This window comes from Schistocerca nitens, chromosome 1 (genome assembly GCF_023898315.1).
Source record: "Schistocerca nitens isolate TAMUIC-IGC-003100 chromosome 1, iqSchNite1.1, whole genome shotgun sequence".
NCBI classification, from domain to species: domain Eukaryota; kingdom Metazoa; phylum Arthropoda; class Insecta; order Orthoptera; family Acrididae; genus Schistocerca; species Schistocerca nitens.
Window position 1 is genome coordinate 476,201,477 of NC_064614.1, and position 22,331 is coordinate 476,223,807.

A 22,331-nucleotide genomic window follows, 5' to 3' on the forward strand; every position below is an offset into this window, starting at 1 on the left:
ATATAGATCAAGAAATAAATCAAAAAGATGACAGTTTTGCAGTAGCTAGTGATAACAATTATACTGGCAAACAAGAATATCATTCAGAGGGAGAATTTCAGGATAAAGATGTGGGGCACCTTCCTGTTTTTTCAGTAAAATACTTAAAGTGTTGCGTCAATGGCCTTGCCGCAATGATAACACCAGTTCCCATCAGATCACCGAAGTTAAGTGCTGTCAGGTTGGGCTAGCACTTGGATGGGTGACCATCTGGTCTGCCGAGCACTGCTGGCAAGCGGGGTGCACTCAGCCCTTGTGAGGAAAACTGAGGAGCTAAATGATTGAGAAGTAGCGGCTCTGGTCTCGAAAACTAACATACAGCCAGGAGAGCAGCGTGCTGATTACATGCCCCTCCATATCCACATCCAGTGACGCCTGTGGGGTGAGGATGACGCGGCAGCCGGTCAGTACCATTGGGCCTTCATGGCCTGTTCAGACAGAGTTTAGTTACTTAAAGTGTTAGACAATATCAAATGTGTTCTGAATGGTGGTAAAGGAAAAGTAGATCACAGCAATGAATGTCAGTTTTGCAAACTTTCTTTTTGTCCTATTGTGTGCAATTTCTACCTGCAAGAGTAAAATAGCAAAATTTGGAAAAATGGAACAATATAAGTTTCAATGTTACAATTGAAGCATCTTCTTACTTTTGGTGAACTACTGGGTTGGACGTAACAACACCTCTGTACTTAGGAGGAGGATGAAAAGATTTAATAAAATTTGGAAGCTTGCACATGTTACGAATTTGATCAAGTATGCCTGGTACGCAAAACAATGGCTATGACAGCTTCTTCTCCATCCCTGTTCTGTCTAAATAAAACTAATAATTACTATGGAGCGCCTTCTTTCTTCAGGTGTGCCTGGTGTAAGGGCATGTTTGTTTTCATCGTCCAATAGACACTTAGCCTTTTTGTGATGACTACAGGGAATAAACAAGGGACTGTTTCATTGTCAGTAAAATATACATTATTGAATAACTACCGCAAGAACTATGCTACAGGAATTGTTATTTATTCACTGATTTGTGTGCTACACACCAAGAGGTGTAGAAACTGCTGTTATAAGTGGCTCTTTGTGTGGCAAAAATGAGTGACCTTAACATTCTTTTAAAAATGCTTGCACTGCTTCTTAGCAGCCAAAAATCTGACAGTGCAATTTCTTTTTGTGTGTGTGTGTGTGTGTGTGTGTGTGTGTGTGTGTATTCTTCAAGCTGAAAAATTTCAGGGTACGTGTTGTATTGGACTGGATCATTCCCTTGTCATTGCATTGAATAGCATTTTGAATACTGTGCTGCAAATTAGAACTGGAAACCCAGTTTTCACAACAGTAATAATTTATAAGGCACATGTGGGAAACAGTCATAAGTTTCTTTCCCATCTAGAATCAGTTCTCAAAAAACTAAATAGGTGTAAGAGTAAGTTTATAGTATGTGATGATTTTAATGTTAGTACTTTTTAAAACAATATCAATCATAAACAACTGGAATCATTATTGTCCACTTTCACACTATTCACTATTAAGTCAAGAGTACATGCACTTAGCAAGGTAATCTTTCCTAGACCCCAAAGATTACAGTGACATAAAGACACATGCTGTAATAAAGTGCCTGTCTGATTATGACTGCCAAAGGACAACCTTAAAACTTGTCAGCAGAAAAACAGCAAATGGTCTCACCCAAGTTAAACATGTTAGAACAATAGATACTGAATATACTAGTTTGGTTGTGAATAGATTACACTGGAGAAAATAAGAGGAAGTATACCAGGCAAACAGAGTAAATGAGAAATTCAATTTATTCACGAACTTATTTTTCAAACATTTGGAACCCTGCTTCTCCCAAATACATATTAAAATCAAAACAACCAGTAGCGAAAGGAAAGAGTGGTTAACAACTAGCATTAAAATAACATATGCCACAGAGAGGGATCTGTACAAGTATATAGGACAGAAGATTAGTACAAACCCAGCAGGAAATTATGTTAACAGGAATATTGTAAAATCCTAACACATGTAACCAGGCATGTGAATGAAATGCCTGCGTTATGTGCACAAAATATTATTGAATCAAACAATGTTGTAAAAACTATATGAGGTGTTATAAAGAGACATATAGGAACTTAAAATTAGAACAAGCAGAAATGCCACACTCCTCTGGTAGTGGTATAGAACAGAATAATCAAAAATTTGTAACCTCAGGATTCAATAAATTTTTCTCACTGCAGCTGAAAAAATAAGAAAACATCACAACCAGTCTCCTCCCATGGGAACCACAGAGCTATTTCACCACAGGTAAATGACACCAAATGTAGCACTTCATTTCAAGAGCACAACTTCTATAGAAATTGTAAAATCATAAAATAATATGAAAGTACACAATCCTTTGGATATGATGGTGTATCAAGTGGGATTATAAAACCATGTGCAGACTAGATCACATATTATGCTATTTTTGTAGGCCGTCAATGAAAACTAGGGTATTTCTGAATAGATTAAAACATGCTGTAGTGATGCCTACTCTTAAGAATAGACAGAGGAATGTAATATTCAATTATCAGACTATCTTCCTGCTATCTGTGGTCTCAAAGATATCTGAGAGAACTGTGTGTGATAGGATTCATAGCTCTCTCTCTCTCTCTCTCTCTCTCTCTCTTTTTTTTTTTTTTTTTTTTTTTTTTTTTTTTTTTTTTTTTTTTTTAATATTACTGACATCCATACAGTTTGGCTTTCATCTATGTCCCCTATTCTACCAGTTAACCAAAGTTTACCTCATCCTTTACCCGTGACTGAACCTATATGATCATTCCATTTCATATCCATACAGAGTATTACACCCAGGTCTTTGTATGAGTTGGCCAATTCCAACAGTGACTCATTGATACTATACTCAAAGGATACTACGTCTTTTTGTTTTGTGAAGTGAAAAATTTTACATTTCTGAAAACTTAGAGCAAGTTGCCAATCCCTGCACCACATTGATATCTTATCAAGATCTGACTGAATATTTATATAGCTTCTTTCAGACATTGTTTCATCATGGATAACTGTATCATCTGCAAAAGCCTGATTTTATTGTTAATATTGTCTGCAAGGCCATTAATATACGATATGAACAGCAAGGGTCCTAACACACCTCTCTGGGACATATTCGAAGTTACTTTTACATCTGACAGTGACTCTCCATTCAAGATAACATGCTGCATCCTCGCTACCAAAAAGTCCTCAATACAGTTACAAATTTCACTGGCTACCCCATAGGACCATACTTTTGACAATAAACGTAGGAGCAGTGCTGAGTCAAATGCTTTTTGGAAATCAAGAAATACAGCGTCTTCCTGGTTGCTTTCATCTACATCTACATATATACTCCAATAGCCACCAAGCGGTGTGTGGCGGAGGGCACAATTCGCGCCAAAGTCATATTTCCTCCCATGTGGATCATACGAGGAAAAAATGACTCTCTGAATGCCTCAGTATGAGCTCTAATTTCCCTTATCTTTGAATGGTGATCGCTACGGGATTTGAAAGTTGCTGGTAATAATATATGCTCTACATCCTCGGCAAAGATCGGATTTCGGAATTTAGTGAGCAGCCCCCCTCCCTGTTTAGTGCGTCCCCTATCTGCAAATGTATCCCACTTCATACTTTCTATGGGATTTGTAATGCTCTCACAATGTCTAAATGTACCAGTCATGAATCTTCTTTGGACCTTCTCAATCTCTTGAATCAGATCCAACTGGTAAAGCTTTCAGTATGTCATGTGAGAAAAGTGCAAGCTGGGTTTCACATGACTGATATTTTTGGCACTGTGGAGGTCATTCTGTTCAAGATATCTCATTATGTTTGAGCTAAGAATACATCCTAAGATTCTGTAAAAACTCAGATTTCAAGGATATTGGACAGTAGTTTTGTGGATCACTTCTAATACCCTTCTTGTAGATGGGTGTGATCTGTGTTTTTCTCCAATAGCGGGCGCGATATTTTGTACAAGGGATTTATGACAGATTATGGATAGAATATGGGCTAGTTCAGCCCCAAATCCATTATAGAATCTGACAAGGATTCCATCGCGCAGTGAAGCTTTGTTCAATTTCAATGATTTCACCTGTTTCTCAAAACAACTGTCACTGATACTGATTTCACTTATCTTTTCAGTGGTTTGAGGATTAAATTGTGGCAATTTACAGCTTTTGCTTTGCTGTCCTCAATAACATTTCCTGTCTTGTTCATTTGGAGCTAGATACTAACTTTGGTGCCACTAAGAGACTTTACATATGACCAGAATTTCTTTGGGTTCTGTGAAAGATTATTTGACAATATACTGCTAGAGCAGTCATTGAAATCATCACGCATTGCTCTCTTGACAGCCAAATGCCTTTCATTCGGAATCCCTCTATCTATAACCCTATGATTTGTTTTACACCTGTTATGCAGTAATTTCTGTTTCCTTGGAAGTTTGTTTACAAAGACTGTATACTGAGAAGGTTCCCTCCCATTATGAACTGTTCTACTGGATACATATCTGTCCAGTGCATGGTCAATTATTCTTTTAATTTGAGCCAGAGTTCCTCTACATGCTAATGAACTGTGCTGAAAGTTTCAGGTTCCTCATTAAGATATAATACTACTGATTTTTTTATCTAGTTTATTAAACATATGTATATGTTTCTGTTTGTTTTGAATGTCCTTTGTACTTTGGCAATCATTGTTGCCACAACTGCATCATGGTCACTGATACCGATTTCAATGTGGACATCCTCAGAGATATCAGGTGTATTTGTTGCCATTAGATCCAATATATTTCCCTCATGAGTGAGGTTCCTAACTATCTGGTCTAGGTAGTTTTCAGAGAATGTACTAAAGTTTCACTGGATGCCTTATCATGCCCACCACTAAAAAAAACTGTAATTTTCCCAATTAATTGTTGTATGTTGTATGATTTAAGTCTCCCCAGTAATTACAGTATGACTGGGGCACTTATGGGTAGGTCAAATAAGGTTTTCTATAATGTTTTCAGTTGCATAAGGAGATGTGTATGGTGGGTGATAGATGGATTGCCTGAACAATCTCACATACAGCTTCAATTTTTACCTCAGTGATTTGAGCTTCTTGTCTCCTGTGACAAATACACCACATCCATTTCCCATTCACCTATCCTTTCCATATACACTTAAATTTCCCACAAAAATCTCACTGACATCAATTTTAGGTCTCAACCAGATGTCTGTACCTTGTATTATGTAAGCTTCACTGCTTTTCATGAGCGCTTCAAACTCTGGCACTTTGTTGTGTATACTTCGGTAGTTTACCATTAGGATTTTAACATTCATAGGGGATTCTCCACAAAGAGAGCTACATTTAGCTTAACAGATGAAATTCTGGGTATCAGAATTTCAGAATGCATCCTACAGGGATCTTTTGTAACCCTGCCAAGGCATTTGACTGCATAGATAATAACACATTGCTAAAAGAGTTTCCACACTATGGCATAAAAGATGAAACTTTGTCTTGGTTAGAATCTTATTTACATAACAGGAAACAAAGCATTGTCTTAATGAGGGCACATGAACAACAAACTCAGACTGGGGAAACACAAATGTTGAGTCCCTCAAGGTTCAGTCCTTGTGCCACCGATTTTCTTCATCTGTATTAGTGATACACCAAGTACAATTAATAAGAGAGTGAAAATAAAAACATTTATGTTTGTTGATAATACAAATATTCTGATCAAAGTATCCAACTCAACAATGCAGGATACAGTCCTGACAGGCATTAACCAAGTACACAAATGCTTCACAGCAAATAGATACAGATTTACATAACAACAAAAAATACTTCAAGTTATGGCAATGGATATTAACAATCAGGACATTAATGAAACCCACAAGGCATCCAAATGAACAATTAATAAAAATTATGTACATGAATAATTATATATAAACATTAGCATTTCCTCAAAATGAATAGATATACAGATTGAAGTCTGTAATAAGAGTTATACTTACTGTGAGAGGTGCAGTTAACTCAGAAGTATTATGATCCTCATCTGTTTCAGATATGGGTGTAGTTCTTGTATCTTCTGTCTGACACGTTGCCAAGATCACGACTGAAATATGTAAAGACAAAGTATTACAGCTTTCTCTGTACACATTTTTTATTATAATTATTAATTACATCTACTATGATCCTATAAAAACATGGATTTAATAAAAGCTGTGAGAAGAATAAAGATAGACACTCAACATGTATTGGAGGTGATGCATAGTGGATAAGCAAATAAGCACGAACATAACAGCTCAGCTTAGAAACCGATGTTCTTTTACAAAGCACACAGATATATAAATGCACATAGATCTATACTGACCAGCATTGTGATAATAAGTTAGGCTACAGTGCTACACTTCCATTACGTGATGAGTGGTTGTCTTTGCTCCCTGTATTGGTTAATCTTTGATCCCTTACAGCTTTCACAAAAATTTTGGTACATTGTTGGAAAAACCCTAATGAATCTTCTCACATATCTATTGACAACTCAAGTGCCTTCACATAACCTTCCTTCTTCAAGGTAGATTACTAACATCTTTGTTTAGACACACAACATTAAGATTAATGAATAAGTAGGAAACTTTTTATCCCAGATAAGAGGTAATGCAGTATATGAACAAGTTGAATTTCATTTATAATTTGGGATATAAGATGTTTACTTGAAGTATACCCTACATACACATCTGTATGTAGTCTACATCTGTTAGAGGATATCTCTTTATTGATAAATGCTCCACTGGTCAGTTCGACAATTATGCATTCTTAAACAGGTAATTGTCACATGTCAGCACACTGATATGTTCCACTACAGATTATGGGAGCTTCTAGAAACAATTCCACATATTCTGAGCACCATCTAGCTAGCCAATGTAACAAACAACCAAATGGTACACTTGTGGATGCCTACTTGTAGACTGCTTAAAGCTATCAAATACTAGTCATTTATCACTTTTATTGCATCATATATGTAGCCAATGAAACTGCGTAATTATATCTTTTATACAAGAATGAGAACATATGTAAAATCTAAGACAAATATCACTTCCATCTTTTTTCCATTTTTTAAATAAGTGTAAGATAAGAGACAATAAAAATAAGGTTTATATCTTTTTACTGCATTTCATCAAAAGCTTATAAATGTCTCCATAGAAATGCATAAAGCACAGAAGTAATATGTAGTATGAAAATGAACCAAAAATGTACTACATATCATAGAAAGAAAGCTCTTAATTTTTAATTCACTCATTCATGATATGGAAAGCAATCAAAAAACTTAACAACTCTCAAAATGCGAGTGAAACACTGATTTTGAATCAATCTTTACAAAAAATAACAGATGGCAGGCACTATATTAAGAGTTGTTAACAGTTCAGAGTAATTACAAAAGTCTTTTGATCATTGCAGCCATTTTCATCTGCCTGCATTCCGAATATAATGGCAATTAAATCACCAGCTCATTAAACTCAAAAATTCAATCAGGAAGATTGGATTTCCAACCAATAAGCTGATGCAGAAGTACATGCAAGTTGACTGAACTGTAAACAAAATGAAGGAACAGAGTACAAAGATAAGAAAAAGGAAGAAGTATGGTAATATTATATAGGCAATAAGAGAATTAATACTCCATTAGACTATGAGAGACTTACTACATAGAGAGAGCAACCAAACGCAGTCAATGAGTAGTAACAGTTAGGGGCAGATTCCATATACAATGATAACAAGTACAGACAAACCACACAAGTAAATGAAATAAGTGGAATATATAACAATAGTAGATGACACAAACATATTAGATGTGAATTTGTGTACTGTACTTTAAAGTTAATTATCCTTGCTTCTGCTCTTAATTTTTCTCTCTTCATCACAACCAATCTAACGTAACATTTATCCACCAGTTCCATGAGAATGAATCTCAGCTATCAACAAAACTACAAAAAGGGTTATGAAACATGTTTTTGAGGTATTTTGTTGCTTATATTTATCTACATACGTGAAAGCAAATGAAATTGACAACAAAATGTCACTATGTTGTATTTTCTTAAATTTAATTACTAATAACAAAGTTAGTTCAATGTTTTTGACATGAGTTAGTATTCTGAGACTACTTCATTCAGAGATTTTGGTAAAGGTAACTTTCAGTCCAAAAGAGCACCATTTTGGCCATGTGTTGTCAATTCATGAACTCTACTTAGGTCACTGTTTAATAATCTGACAATTCTTACACTGATGCTGCAATATACATAATCTCTTACTAAACACAAAACAGAGAAAAGAACTGTATGTAGGTTGCATGTCTTTATCATTTCTGCTGAAACTGAGGGTGGTTAGTGACACACTTACATTTTAGCAACAATGTTGAAAGTTTTTCTCCTAACAAAATATTTCAACTATGTTCATTGTAATCTAAGGTCTATTACTGTCAGTTCCACTCATTAAAATGAATTGAATTCAGAAAACATTGTGTTTTTTGTGACACTTTGCACATATCATTTTAAGACATGTCATGAGACTGCTTTTGTGAACAAATCTTTCTCTAGAGAAACAACTAGAGGAATAGTGCACTTAAAATGGCTTCTGTCACTTTTCAAGGCATTAAAGAACACAGGTACTTTCCACTGGCTATCAGTAGCAATCATTCTGACTTTTAGCTTTTGACTGGCATATTTTTATTACTTGTTTTGCTACATTTCTGTTCCTGCATCAATAAATTTGTTTCACTATCATCATCATCTGTATATAAATGTTACAATATATTGTACTAGCGTGAAAATTAGTGGTATTAGCAGTTAACAATCTGTAACGTAATTTTCTGGAAATGATGAATGTCAGTATGTTTAAGAATAATCATGAAAAGAGTTTGTAGTAATGGCTGTTTCTTTAATGTCAACATGATCAAGTCTATTTTATATTATATATACACTCTTATGACTCAAGTGGGTGCTGAGAAAAATAAAATATTGTCACCTCACAACCGCAATTAGGTCCAAATTGAAAGCAGGGTCATCAGTGAAGTACAACACTTAGAACTGAAAGCATGTTTACTACAGACACAAATGTACAGAAGGAACAGAACTGTCTCCTGGATGGAAAATGCTGCTATTTATTCAGACATCAAATATTCCAAAATACACAAACATTACAAACATAAGAGATTTTTTAGAACATTCTGGAAACAGTAAATACTATTTAAATATTTGTTGGGGATCTGATTTGAATTGGCAGCACACTAAACATCAGCCAATCCACCTCCTTGGCAGAGGTCCTAAGACATGCTTCTGTGGTGGTGCTCAACCTGGGGGTAAGCTCGCTTGAATTCCAGTAGTGGAGAAAATTTTCACTTCCAGTATTTGGCTGGCAAGGGAAGAGGAGGTAGTGGTGTAAAGCTCCCGATCACCAAACTTTGTGTCAATATCATACTTCTCCATATTGTCTCACGAAGTGAGGGCATGTGACACTGTTGATGGTGATCCATCCGTCAGGTGGGGACGTTAAGCTTGATGGCCACCTTGGTGATATTTGCAAGAAGTAGGCTGTGTGCCAGCACAGGGTTTTAGCCTCTCTCTTCTTTCAACATCATCATCATCATCATCATAATCGTTATACAACACAAATATTACACTCCACACACAGTGAAAGAATGTTGGAAGGTGAGAGGAGGTGTTTGGTGCAGAGAGGGAAAGCAGGAGATATGAAATGGAAAATATAATAAAGTTCCAAGCAAAGTAAAGGCTCAATTATAGTTGGGAATCATGTTGAAGAACGTTCATTTTCTTTTAAATTATCATTGACTAGAGAACAAAGAATACTGACTGCCTCCTGTATTGCTATTACCCTTCAACACAATAATAGGTTCTTTATTATTATTATTTTGAATGTGGTGGGTAGTAGTTGGTAAATTAAGAGATGGTAGCTAAATAGAAGAAATCAAGTTCTCAGCAACAGATCTCAGAGGTAATATATCTGGAATTTCATCCAAACCCATAAGTTGTAATATGTATGACAGTTCTATGCTGTAACATTACAAAGAATGTTCTGGGACAGGAGAATTAGTTTTACACACATATGCAATCTGACGGCATCCACTCTATCTCAATAGAACAATATGTGTTCCCAGAATGACCAAACTGATGTGTGGCTGTCAGGATAGTGCCATCTTTCTAGACAATAAGCAGATTTTATATCTATTTATTTGGGCTACAATAAATTGCTCTTCACAGCTTGAGCTCAACTTGTAGATAATGTCTCACAGAATTAATTTCATTGCAACATTCACATATAAAACAAGTGACTGTTGATGAGGACTCCATCCAAATATCTTCCCTGAGAGGGGTGTGAGCCTCCTAAGAAATGGTTTATCTGGCCGCCCATCAGTCAGGTTTAGCTCAGAATGAAACTGCAAAATTCCACAATATTATAAACGCTACAAGGTGTACAACTTTGCTTCCGCCATTTTTCCCCAACATTTGAGGCTTTAATGAAACAAATTGGTTAGACATGTATCTATCAAAGTATTTTCCATCGCTGGCCACTACTTTCTCCCATCTTTTGGGCAGTGTATGAGCCTCTCTTCAAAAAAATTGTTCACCTTTTGAAGCGATCCACGAATTGATCCAATTTGTGACTTCTTCATGAGATTGGAAGTGTTGGTCAGCCAAGCCATGTGCCATTGATCTAAAGAGGTGATAGTCAGAAGGAGCAGTGTCTGGAGAACAAGGTGGGTGGGATGGTACTTCCCATTTTAATGTTTCCAAGTATGTTTTGACCTCTTTTGCAATGTGGGGTTGAGCGTTGTCATGCTGCAAAATCACTTTACCGTGCCTCTCGCCGTATTGCGGCCATTTGTCTTTTAATACTCTGGTCAAACACATTAATTGCATTAAGTAATGAGCACCTGTGATTGTTTAATTTGGTTTTAACACCTCATAGTACACTATGCCGAGCTGGTCCCACCAAATGTAGAGCATGATCTTGGAGCCATGAATATTTGGTTTGGCTGTCAACGTGGAAGCATGGCTGGGATATCACCATGATTTTTTGCGTTTAGGGTTGTTGTAATGAACCCATTTTTCGTCCCCAGTCACAATGTGATGCAGAAATCACTTCAATTTTTGCCTCTGAAGCAATTGTTCATAAACACACAAACACCGTTCAACGTCTCTTGGTTTCAGCTCACACAGAAACCAAGTTCCTTCTTTCTGAATCATGACCATAGTCTTGAGATGTTTGGAAATGGCTTGCTGTGTCACTCCCACAAATCATGCCAATTCTTCTTCAGTTTGACGCGAGTTTTCACTCAGCAATGTCTCCAATTCTGCATCTTCAAAATCTTTCTCTCTTCCACCACTATGCCAGTCTATGACATTAAAGTCACCGTTCTTGAAGCATTGAAACCACTCACGACACGTTCATTTACTAATAGCGTCCTTACCATACATACTTCAGAGCATTCAATGAGACTCAGCCACTGTTTTCTTCATTATGAAACAAAACAGTAACACCTCCCACAAATCATGAGGATTAGGCTCATAAACTGACATTTTCAATTAAGAACAACACAAGTTGACTAATTTTTGAATGACGTTATGTTAACTGAGACCTTTGGAGAAAAGAGAACCACTTGTATGAATATGAAGAGCTCAGATGGAAACCCAGTTCTAAGCAAAGAAGGGAAAGCAGAAAGGTGGAAGGAGTATATAGAGGGTCTATACAAGGGCGATGTACTTGTGGACAATATTATGGAAATGGAAGAGGATGTAAGTGAAGATGAAATGGGAGATATGATACTGCGTGAAGAATTTGACAGAGCACTGAAAGACCTGAGTCGAAACAAGGCCCTGGGAGTAGACAACATTCCATTAGAACTACTGACAGCCTTGGGAGAGCCAGTCCTGACAAAACTCTATCATCTGGTGAGCAAGATGTATGAGACAGGCGAAATACCCTCAGACTTCAAGAAGAATATAATAATTCCAATCCCAAAGAAAGCACGTGTTGACAGATGTGAAAATTACCGAACTATCAGTTTAATAAGCCACAGCTGCAAAATACTAATGCGAATTCTTTACAGATGAATGGAAAAACTAGTAGAAGCCGACCTCAGGGAAGATCAGTTTGGATTCCGTAGAAATATTGGAAGACGTGAGGCAATACTGACTTTACGACTTATCTTAGAAGCTAGATTAAGGAAAGGCAAACCTACATTTCTTGCATTTGTAGATTTAGAGAAACCTTTTGACAATGTTGAGTGGAATACTCTCTTTCAAATTCTGAAGGTGGCAGGGGTCAAATACAGGGAGCGAAAGGCTATTTACAATTTGTACAGAAACCAGATGGCAGTTATAAGAGTCGAGGGACATGAAAGGGAAGCAGTGCTTGGGAAGGGAGTGAGACAGGGTTGTAGCCTGTCCCTGATGTTATTCAATCTGTATATTGAGTAAGCAGTGAAGGAAACAAAGGAAAAATTTCGGAGTAGGTATTAAAATCCGTGGAGAAGAAATAAAAACTTTGAGGTTCGCCAATGACATTGTAATTCTGTCAGAGACAGCAAAGGACTTGGAAGAGCAGTTGAATGAAATGGATAGTGATTTGAAAGGAGGATATAAGATGAACATCAACAAAAACAAAACGAGGATAATGGAATGTAGTCAAATTAAATTGGGTGGTGCTGAGGGAATTAGATTAGGAAATGAGACACTCAAAGTCATACAGGAGTTTTGCTATTTGGGTAGCAAAATAACTGGTGATGGTCGAAGTAGAGAGGATATAAAATGTAGACTGGCAATGGAAGGAAAGTGTTTCTGAAGAAGAGAAATTTCTTAACATCGAGTATCGATTAGTGTCAGGAAGTTGTTTCGGAAGGTAGTTGTATGGAGTGTAGCCATGTATGGAAGTGAAACATGGACGATAAATATTTTGGACAAGAAGAGAACAGAAGCTTTCGAAATGTGGTGCTACAGAAGAATGCTGAAGATTAGATGGGTAGATCACATAACTAATGAGGAGGTATTGAATAGGATTGGGGAGAAGAGAAGTTTGTGGCAAAATTTGACTAGAAGAAGGGATTGGTTGGTAGGACATGTTCTAAGGCATCAAGGGATCACCAATTTAGTATTGGAGGGCAGCATGGAGGGTAAAAATCATAGAGGGAGACCAAGAGATGAATACACTAAGCAGGTTCAAAAGGATGTAGGTTGCAGTAGGTACTGGGAGATGAAGAAGCGAAGCTTGCACAGGGTAGAGTAGTATGGAGAGATGCATCAAACCAGTCTCGGGACTGAAGACCACAACAACAACAACAACAACATGTTAGCTGAAGTCCAAGCTAACTGCCTGATATCTTTGAGCTGTTTCTTTCAACCGCTACTTACCATTGTCGGCACCTATTGGCAAACAGCGGAAGCAAAGTTGCACACCTTGTAATTCCATTACACAATTCTGAAAAGAGCTGCAGAATGGACAATGGAAAGATCATCTTTATCAAGGACACAAAGTAGATGAGAAATTTAATTCTTTTCAGAAACATTATCCTTGAGCATTGTACTCATGAAGACCTAATATGGGAAAATGAGGAGTTGTTACAGAACACAAGTTCACAAATATTGAAACAAGTAGATGTTTCAGTGGTCACATGTAGAAGCGTGTGCTCGTGAATTCAATTAAAAAATGGTTCACTTTTAACTGTAACTGTATACGGATCCTTACTGTGAAATTTTGAACTGTTTATGAGGTGTATGGACTTACTAATATGCTGTGTACCAGACAGCAGCAAGCAGGTAACAGTTTATGGTGATTTCAGTGTAAAAATTCTGATAGAAATAAATTATCTGGAAATATGATTTGGGTCGTACTCTTTGCTCTGGAAATCTAATTTTCCAACACAGGTGGATAGAGACACTGGAACCCTAACTGATAATGTTTTCTTTGATGAAGCTCAAAGCCAGAAAGTAACTATTTACCCAGTAACAAATGCTCTCTCTGACCATAATGTGCAGTTAGGATACTCAAGATAGTGCTTTACAGTACAGATACTCCTCAGTGTAAATCAGTTATAGTAATTAATGACTCCAGCACAAGTGCTTTTAAGAATAGTTTATATGAGATGACGTGGACAAAAATTTATGAACCAAATAAAAAACAAGCTCCTCATCCAGACAGTGAGGGCCCAAGGAAAATCTACCAGATGCTGTGTCATCTGCCACCTTGCACTGTCATGCAGGTGAGGTATGGAGATGCATGTGATCAGCATACTGCTCTCCTGGCCATTTTGAGCCTCTGCTACTGAGCCAGGTAGATCCTCAATTGGCATAATGATGCTGACCACATTCTGTACGAGTCCTCCCACCAGGAAAAAATCATTGGTAGTGCCAGGAATTGAATCCTGATCCTCTGCGTAGCAGCCATCTACGCTGACTAGTCAGCTATGGAGGTGGACTTATGAAATAAGTTCTCATGTAAAATTTTACTTATTCCCTTACAAACCAATATCATTATCTGAAAATAGCTGGCCAAGTAAGCAAATCAAAAAAGGACATTAAATAGCTGTGTAAATAATCACAGATCACTAGAAGGATGAAAATATCTTGTGAAAGAAAAAGAGAAAAATATCTATTGACAAGAACAATAAAAAATCCTGCAGTTGTTGCACACTACAAAAACTGTGCATAATTACCAAGAAAAGTTATTAAAAATCAAGGAACATGCACATCACATCAGAAATCAGTAACTTTGGCAACAGGTTTAAGTCTATATGGAATGTAGTAAAATGAGAAACAGGACAACAGACCACAGAACAGGATAATGTAATTATTGATTTAAATGGAAGGGTTATAAATGATCAGTCAAAGGTAGCAGATATGTTTAATAATAATTTCTTACATGTCGTAGAAAATACAGGAACAAACAGTTCAAGAAAAAACTCTAAGCAGTATTTTGAAAAAGTAACCCACATCAATTTCAGTTATATGAATATCTCACCAAATTCTTCTTCTGAATGAAATGACATAATTTCAGAGACTTCACTAGCTTCATACAGATATGATTTTATGTATATAGATTGTAGCAGCACATGAAAATTTGTACCAAGACCTGGAACCAAGCCTGGGTCTCCTGCTTACTAGGCAGGTGCATCAGCCATTAAGCCGCCTTGGCACAGTGGTTCACACAACTGCATGGATTACCCTGGCATGCCTCCCTCCTTGCTCCCAATTCTTAATGCCACCCCAGTCTACTTTAAATCCACCTTACACACTGTTCATGAAACTGGAGCCAAGAAAGTGATCTCTAAGTGTAGACCCATCTTCTTCCTTTCTGTAGTTCTGAAAAACATTTGAGATGATAGCTTAACAACAAAATTTTGAACAACTTTCTTCAAATGACATTTCAACAAAAGTTCAGTTTGGTTTCTGTAATGGCTTCTCAATGGAGAAACCAATATATAACTGATGAATTCTTCTCGGGTTATCAGCCGAGTGGTGGCGTCATCTTGTTGCAACGTTTCGTACCCATCATCTTCTGGCAAAGTCAGAAGATGATGCCTACGAAACTCATTGAAATGTTACGACAAGACGGTGCTACCATCTGGCTGATAAACCAAGAAGAATTCATCAATGGAATACACCGAGAAAGACTGCAATCGCATATACCAATATATGATGTCATGAACACAGTTCTGGTAGAACAACACACAGAAAGTAACTCTGTCAGTATCTACTGTGATCTTGCCAAAGCTTCTTATTGAATAAACAATAAAATTCGCTAAGAAAACTATGGTGTGTGTAGAGTATTACCTTAACAATATAAAATAACAAAGGGTCAAGTTAAAAAATAAAAATAAAAAAAAGGAAACATGTTGTCATTGTTGTCTTCCAAATATTGGTTTGCTACTCTATCCTGTGCAAGCCACATTATCTCTGAGTAACTACTGCAACCTACATCCTTCTGTATCTGCTTAGTATATTCATCTCTTCGGCTCCCTCTACAATTTTTACCCTCCACACTTCCCTCCAATACTAAATTGGTGATCTCTTGATGCCTCAGAATGTGTCCCATCAACCAATCCCTTCTTCTAGTCAAGTTGTGCCACAAATTCTTCTTCTCCCCAATTCTATTCAGTATCTCCTCATTAGTTATGCAATCTACCGGTCTAATCTTCAGCGTTCTTCTGTAGCACTACATTTCAAAATCTTCTGTTCTCTTCTTGTCTAAACTGTTTATCCACATTTCACTTCCACACTTCTTACAGATACTTTCAGAAAAGACTTTGTGACACTTAAATCTATATTCATTGTTATCAAATTTCCCTTATTCAGAAATGCTTTTCTTGCCATTGTCAGCCTACATTTTATATCCTGTTTACTATGACCATCATCAGTTATTTTGCTGCCCACATAACAAAACTCATCTGCTTCTTTAAGTGTCTTATTTCCTAATCTAATTCCCTCATGGTCACCTGATTTAACTCCGCTACATTCCATTAACCTTTTTTTTTTTTTTTTAAATGTTCATCTTATACCCTCCCTTCAAGACACTGTCCCTTCTGTTAAAACTGCTCTTCCAAGACCTTTGCTGTCTCTGACAGAATAACTGTGTCATTGGCAAACCTCAAGGCTTTTATTTCTTCTCCCTGGATTTTAATTCCTACCCCAATATTTTTTCTTTTGTTTTGTTTACTGCTTGCTCAGTATACAGGTTGATTAACGTTGGTGATTGGCTACAACCCTGTCTCACTCCCTTCCCAACTACTGATCCCCTTTCATGCCCCTCGACTCTTATGACTGCCATTTGGTTTCAGTACAAATTATAAATAGCCTTTCGCTCCTTTTACTGTACCCATGCCACCTTCAGAACCTGTAAGTGAGTATTCCAGTCAACATTGTCAAACACTTTCTCTATGTCTACAAATGCTATAAATGTAGGTTTGTCTTTCCTTAACCTCTCTTCTAAGATAAATCATAGGTTCATTAGAAGATGCTAGGCTGTTAATGGAAGAGGCCATACCTATGCAATTTGATACAATTGAAATCTCACCCACTTCTCCCTCTGAAATTAGGAAAATAATAAACTTGCTTAAAAGCAAAAACTCACATGGAATTGATGACATTTCCAGCAAAATACTAAAAGCTTGTTCTCAACAGATAAGTAAGATTCTCAGCCACCTGTGTAATAGCTCTCTGGAACAGGGCATTTTCCCTGATAGACTGAAATATGCTATTGTTATACCTTTGCATAAAAAGGGGGATGGATCTGATGTCAACAATTACCGTCCAATCTCCCTTCTAACAGCTTTATCCAAAATTTTTGAGAAAGTAATGTATTCAAGAGCAGCTTCACATATCTGTAAAAATGAAGTACTAACAAAATGTCAGTTTGGTTTCCAGAAAGGTTTTTCAACAGAAAATGCCATATATGCCTTCACCAATCAAATTTTGAATGATCTGAATAACCGAACACCACCCATTGGGATTTTTTGTGATCTCTCAAAGGCTTTTGATTGTGTAAATCATGAAATTCTGCTAGACAAGCTCAAATATTGTGGCATGAGTGGGACAGTGCACAAATGGTTCAATTCGTACCTAACTGGACGAGTGCAGAAAGTTGAAATAAGCAGTTCTCATAATATGCCAAGATCAGCACATTCCTCAAACTGGGGAACTATCAAGAATGGGGTTCCACAAGGGTCAGTCTTGGGTCCTTTGTTGTTCTTAATATATATTAATGACTTGCCATTCTATATTCATGAAGAGGCAAAGTTAGTTCTCTTTGCTGATGATACAAGTATAGTAATCACACCTGACAAACAAGAATTAACTGATGAAATTGTCAATACTGTCTTTCAGAAAATTACTAAGTGTTTCCTTGTAAACGGACTCTCACTGAATTTTGATAAGACACAGTACATACAGTTCCATACAGTGAATGGTATGATGCCATTAATAAATGTAGACCTTAATCAGAAGCATATAGCTAAGGTAGAATATTCCAAATTTTTAGGTGTGTCCATTGATGGGAGATTAAATTGGAAGAAACACATTGATTATCTGCTGAAACGTTTGAGTTCAGTTACTTATGCAATAAGGGACATTGCAAATTTTGGTGATAAACATCTTAGTAAATTAGCTTACTATGCCTATTTTCACTCACTGCTTTCATATGGTATCATATTTTGGGGAAATTCATCACTGAGGAATAAAGTATTTATTGCACAAAAGCGTGTAATCAGAATAATAGCTGGAGTCCACCCAAGATCATCCTGCAGACATTTATTTAAGGATCTTGGGATATTCACAGTAGCTTCTCAGTATATATACTCTCTTATGAAATTTGTTATTAACAACCAAACCCAATTCAAAAGTAATAGCAGTGTGCATAACTACAATACTAGGAGAAAGGATGATCTTCACTATTCAAGATTAAATCTAACTTTGGCATGGAAAGGGGTGAACTATACTGGCACTAAAGTCTTTGGTCATTTACCAAATAGTATCAAAAGTCTGGCAGATAACCAACAAGTATTTAAGAAGAAATTAAAAGAATTTCTGAATGACAACTCCTTCTACTCCATAGAGGAATTTTTAGATATAAATTAAGAAAAAAAAATTATAAAAAAAATTAAAAAAAAACACAAAAAATAAAAAGAAGTTGTTATATTTAAACTTAAGTATGTTGTTAAATTAACTTAATTATGTCATGTATTGGAAAATTTGACTCGTTCCACATCATTACGAAATATCGTATTCATGATCCATGGAACTAGTATTAATCTAATCTAATCTAATCAGTAGTGCTTCGCGTGTTCCTACATTTATACAGAATCCAAACCGATCTTCCCTGAGATCAGCTTCTACCAGTTTTTACATTCGTCTGTATAGAATTTGTGTTAGTATTTTGCAACCATGATTTATTAAGTAGATAATTAATTCTCATGCCTGTCAGCACCTGCTTTCATTGGAACTGGAATTATTATATTCTTCTTGAATCTGAGGATATTCCACCTGTCTCATACATCTTCCTGATCAGATGGAAGACTTTTGTCATGGCTGGCTCTCCCAAGGTTATCAGTACCTCTAAAGGAATGTTGTCTAGTCCAGGGGCCTTGTTTCAACTCCGGTCTTGCAATGCTCTGTCAAATTCTTTACACAGTATCAGATTTCCCATCCATCTTCATCTATGTCCTCCTCCATTTCCATAACATTGCTCTCAAGTACATCCCCCTTGTATATACTCCTTCCACCTTTCTGGTTGCTTTCCTTTCTTAGGACTGCTTTTCCCCCTAAGCTCTTGATATTCACACAGATAGTTCTCATTTCTACAAAGGTCTCTTTAATTTTCCTGTAGGCAGAATCTATCTTACCCCTAGTGATACATGCTTCTACATCCTTACATCTGCCCTCTAGCCATCCCTGCTTAGCCATTTTGCACTTCCTGCCGATCTCATTTTTGAGACATTTGTATTCTTTTTCGCCTGTTTCATTTACTGGAGTTTTATACTTTTCCCTGTCACCAATTAAATTCGGTATCTCTTGTGTTACCCAAGGATTTCCGCTAGCCCTTGTCTTTTTACCTACTTGATCCTCTGCTGCCTTCACTATTTAATCTCTCAGAGCTACCTATTCCCCTTCCACTGTATTCATTTCCCCTGTTTTTGTCAATCATTCCCTAATACTCCCTATGAAACTGTCTAAAATCTCTTGTTCTTTCAGTTTATCCAGATCCCATCTTCTTAAATTTCTATCTTTTTGTAGTTTCTTCAGTTTAATCTACAGTTCATAATCAATAAATTGTGGGCAGAGTCCACATCTGCCCCAGAAAGTGTCTTAAAATTTAAAACCTGTTTCCTAAATATTTGTCTAATCATTATGTAATAAATGTGAAACCTTCTAGTGTCTCCAGGTCTCTTCCATGTATACAGCCTTCTTTCATGATCCTTAAACCAAGTGTTAATTTTGAAACTTCCCGGCAGATTAAAACTGTGTTCCAGACTGAGACTCGAACTCGGGACCTTTGCCTTTTGCGGTCAAGTTCACAGGAGAGCTTCTGTAATGTTTGGAAGGTAGGAGACAAGATACTGGCAGAAGTAAAGCTGTGAGGACAGGGCGTGAGTCATGTTTGGGTTGCTCATTTGGTAGAGCACTTGCCCGCGAAAGGTTAAAGGTCCCAAGTTCGAGTCTCAGTCCAGAACACAGTTTTAATCTGCCAGGAAGTTTCATATCAGCACACACTCCGCTGCAGAGTGAAAATCTCATTCCGGTTTTAACTATGATTAAATTATGCTCTATGCAAAATTCTACCAGGCAGCTTCCTCTTTCATTCCTTGCCCCCAGTCCATATTCACCTACTACTTTTCCTTCTCTTCCTTTCCCTGCTATCAAATTCCAGTCCCCCATGACTATTAAATTTTCATCTCCTTTATCTGATAATTTCTTTTATCTCATCATAAATTTCTTCAATCTCTTTGGCATCTGCGGAGCTAGTTGGCGTATAAACTTGTGCTACTGTGGTATGCATGGACTTCATGTCTATCTTGGCTACAATAATTTGCTCACTATGCTGTTCATAGTAGCTTATCCGTGTTCCTATTTTTTTATTCATTATTAAACCTACTCCTGCATTACCCCTATTTAATTTTGTATTTATAACCCTGTATTCACCTGACTGGAAGTCCTGTTTGTTCTGCCACGAACTTCACTAATTCTCACTATATCTAACTTTAACCTATCCATTTCTCTTTTTAAGTTTTCTACCCTGCCTGCATGATTATCCATAGAACACTAAATTTGTTTCTGGTGATAACGATGTCCTCTTGAGTAATTCCCACCCAGAGATCTGAATGGGGGACTATTTTACTTCCAGAATATTTTACCAGAAAGGATACCAACATCATGTAACCATACAGTAAAGCTCCATGCCCTTGGGAAAAATTATGGCTTTAGTTTCCCCGTGCTTTCAGCTGTTCACAGTACCAACACAGCAATGCTGTTTTTGTTGATGTTACAAGGCCAGTTCAATCAATCATCCAGAATGTTGCTGCTGAAACTTTTGAAAAGGCTGCTACCCCTCTTCAGGAATTACATGTTTGTCTAGCTTCTCAACAGACACCCCTCCATTGCGGTTTCCCCTATCTGTATCACTGAGGCCCGCCAATGGCATGGTCTATGGTTCATGGGCAGCATAAGAAACATACAACTAAAAATTAAATGCTTGAGTGGCTGGTATGGTCTTTCCAGCACAATAATTCAAAAATATAAAACCACTGTGTATCTCATCAATCGTAGCACCAGAGAAAGAACGTTTCTTAGTGCTCAGAAATGGAGCATTGCCAGACAAATAAATAAAAAAGAATCAAGCAAGGAAGCAACAAACTACAGACTAACACCACTGATTCCCACATTTAGTAAGATGCTCGAGTCTGTAAAGCTAGCTCAGCTTAGCATCTGTTTTCTTAGGAACAATCTACTCACAGAAATTTTGAAAAGATTGCAATTTTCAAGCAGCTGTCAGGCCTATACAGATGTCTGGATGAAGGTAAGATAGCATTGGCATCTTTTTAGATCTCATAAAGCCATTCAATCAGATAAGCCATGCACTGCTCTTTCAGAAATGGAAGGCATGCAGCATCAGACAACCATCATTTGAACTTCTATGGAAAAAGAGAATGGACCCTTCTCACAAGAAGGGAAAGGTTCCTTATTACCCATATATCTATGCTAAAAACTCTTACAAAGAAGATTTGTCTGTAATGCAGATGTTCCTTCTTTTATTAATTGTGGGATACAAAACAAGTTTTCAACGAAGTCTCTTAGAAGGATTGTCAAAAATAGTTTTACCAAAGACAGAAATTATGAGAACAATGCCATTTCTACACATTTGTAATAATATTTTTAATTTATTTGTTGAGAAGGACCTGTAAAATAACAGAAAAATATCAGCTAGATTGTCAGGGTATGCAAGATGTCTTAGAAACACAGGTAACATTTTGTAAGTGTTTATGCAAAACATTAACTCTGTCTGGCACTATTAGTACTCACAACATTAATTATGAAGCAGAGGAGGTAAAATACATAGAGTTTCTTAACCAGAAGTTACACATGGAATCAAGAGTGTATCCAGCATGTGGTTGGGAAGAGCAGCTATCTACTCTGCCAAATAGACAGACACATGACTTCAGGGGAGCCGATTTATAAAAAAATATTGTGGGGAGGTGGAGGGGGGGGGGATTCTGGGGGTCTTACCCTGGGAAATTTACTAAATTTTAGATG

The 22,331-nt window shown here is 36.9% G+C and overlaps 1 protein-coding gene across 3 annotated transcripts in view; it reads right to left on the bottom strand.

Annotated features, from left to right (window-relative positions):
* The window catches only part of LOC126252032 (uncharacterized), an 82,962-nt gene that overhangs the window by 55,002 nt on the left and 5,629 nt on the right, over positions 1 to 22,331 (bottom strand). For all 3 annotated transcript variants that reach the window (XM_049952838.1, XM_049952829.1, XM_049952821.1), the window contains exon 2: positions 6,039 to 6,139. In XM_049952838.1, the coding sequence (XP_049808795.1) occupies positions 6,039 to 6,139 (101 nt within the window). The remainder of the gene's footprint in view (positions 1 to 6,038; positions 6,140 to 22,331) is intronic.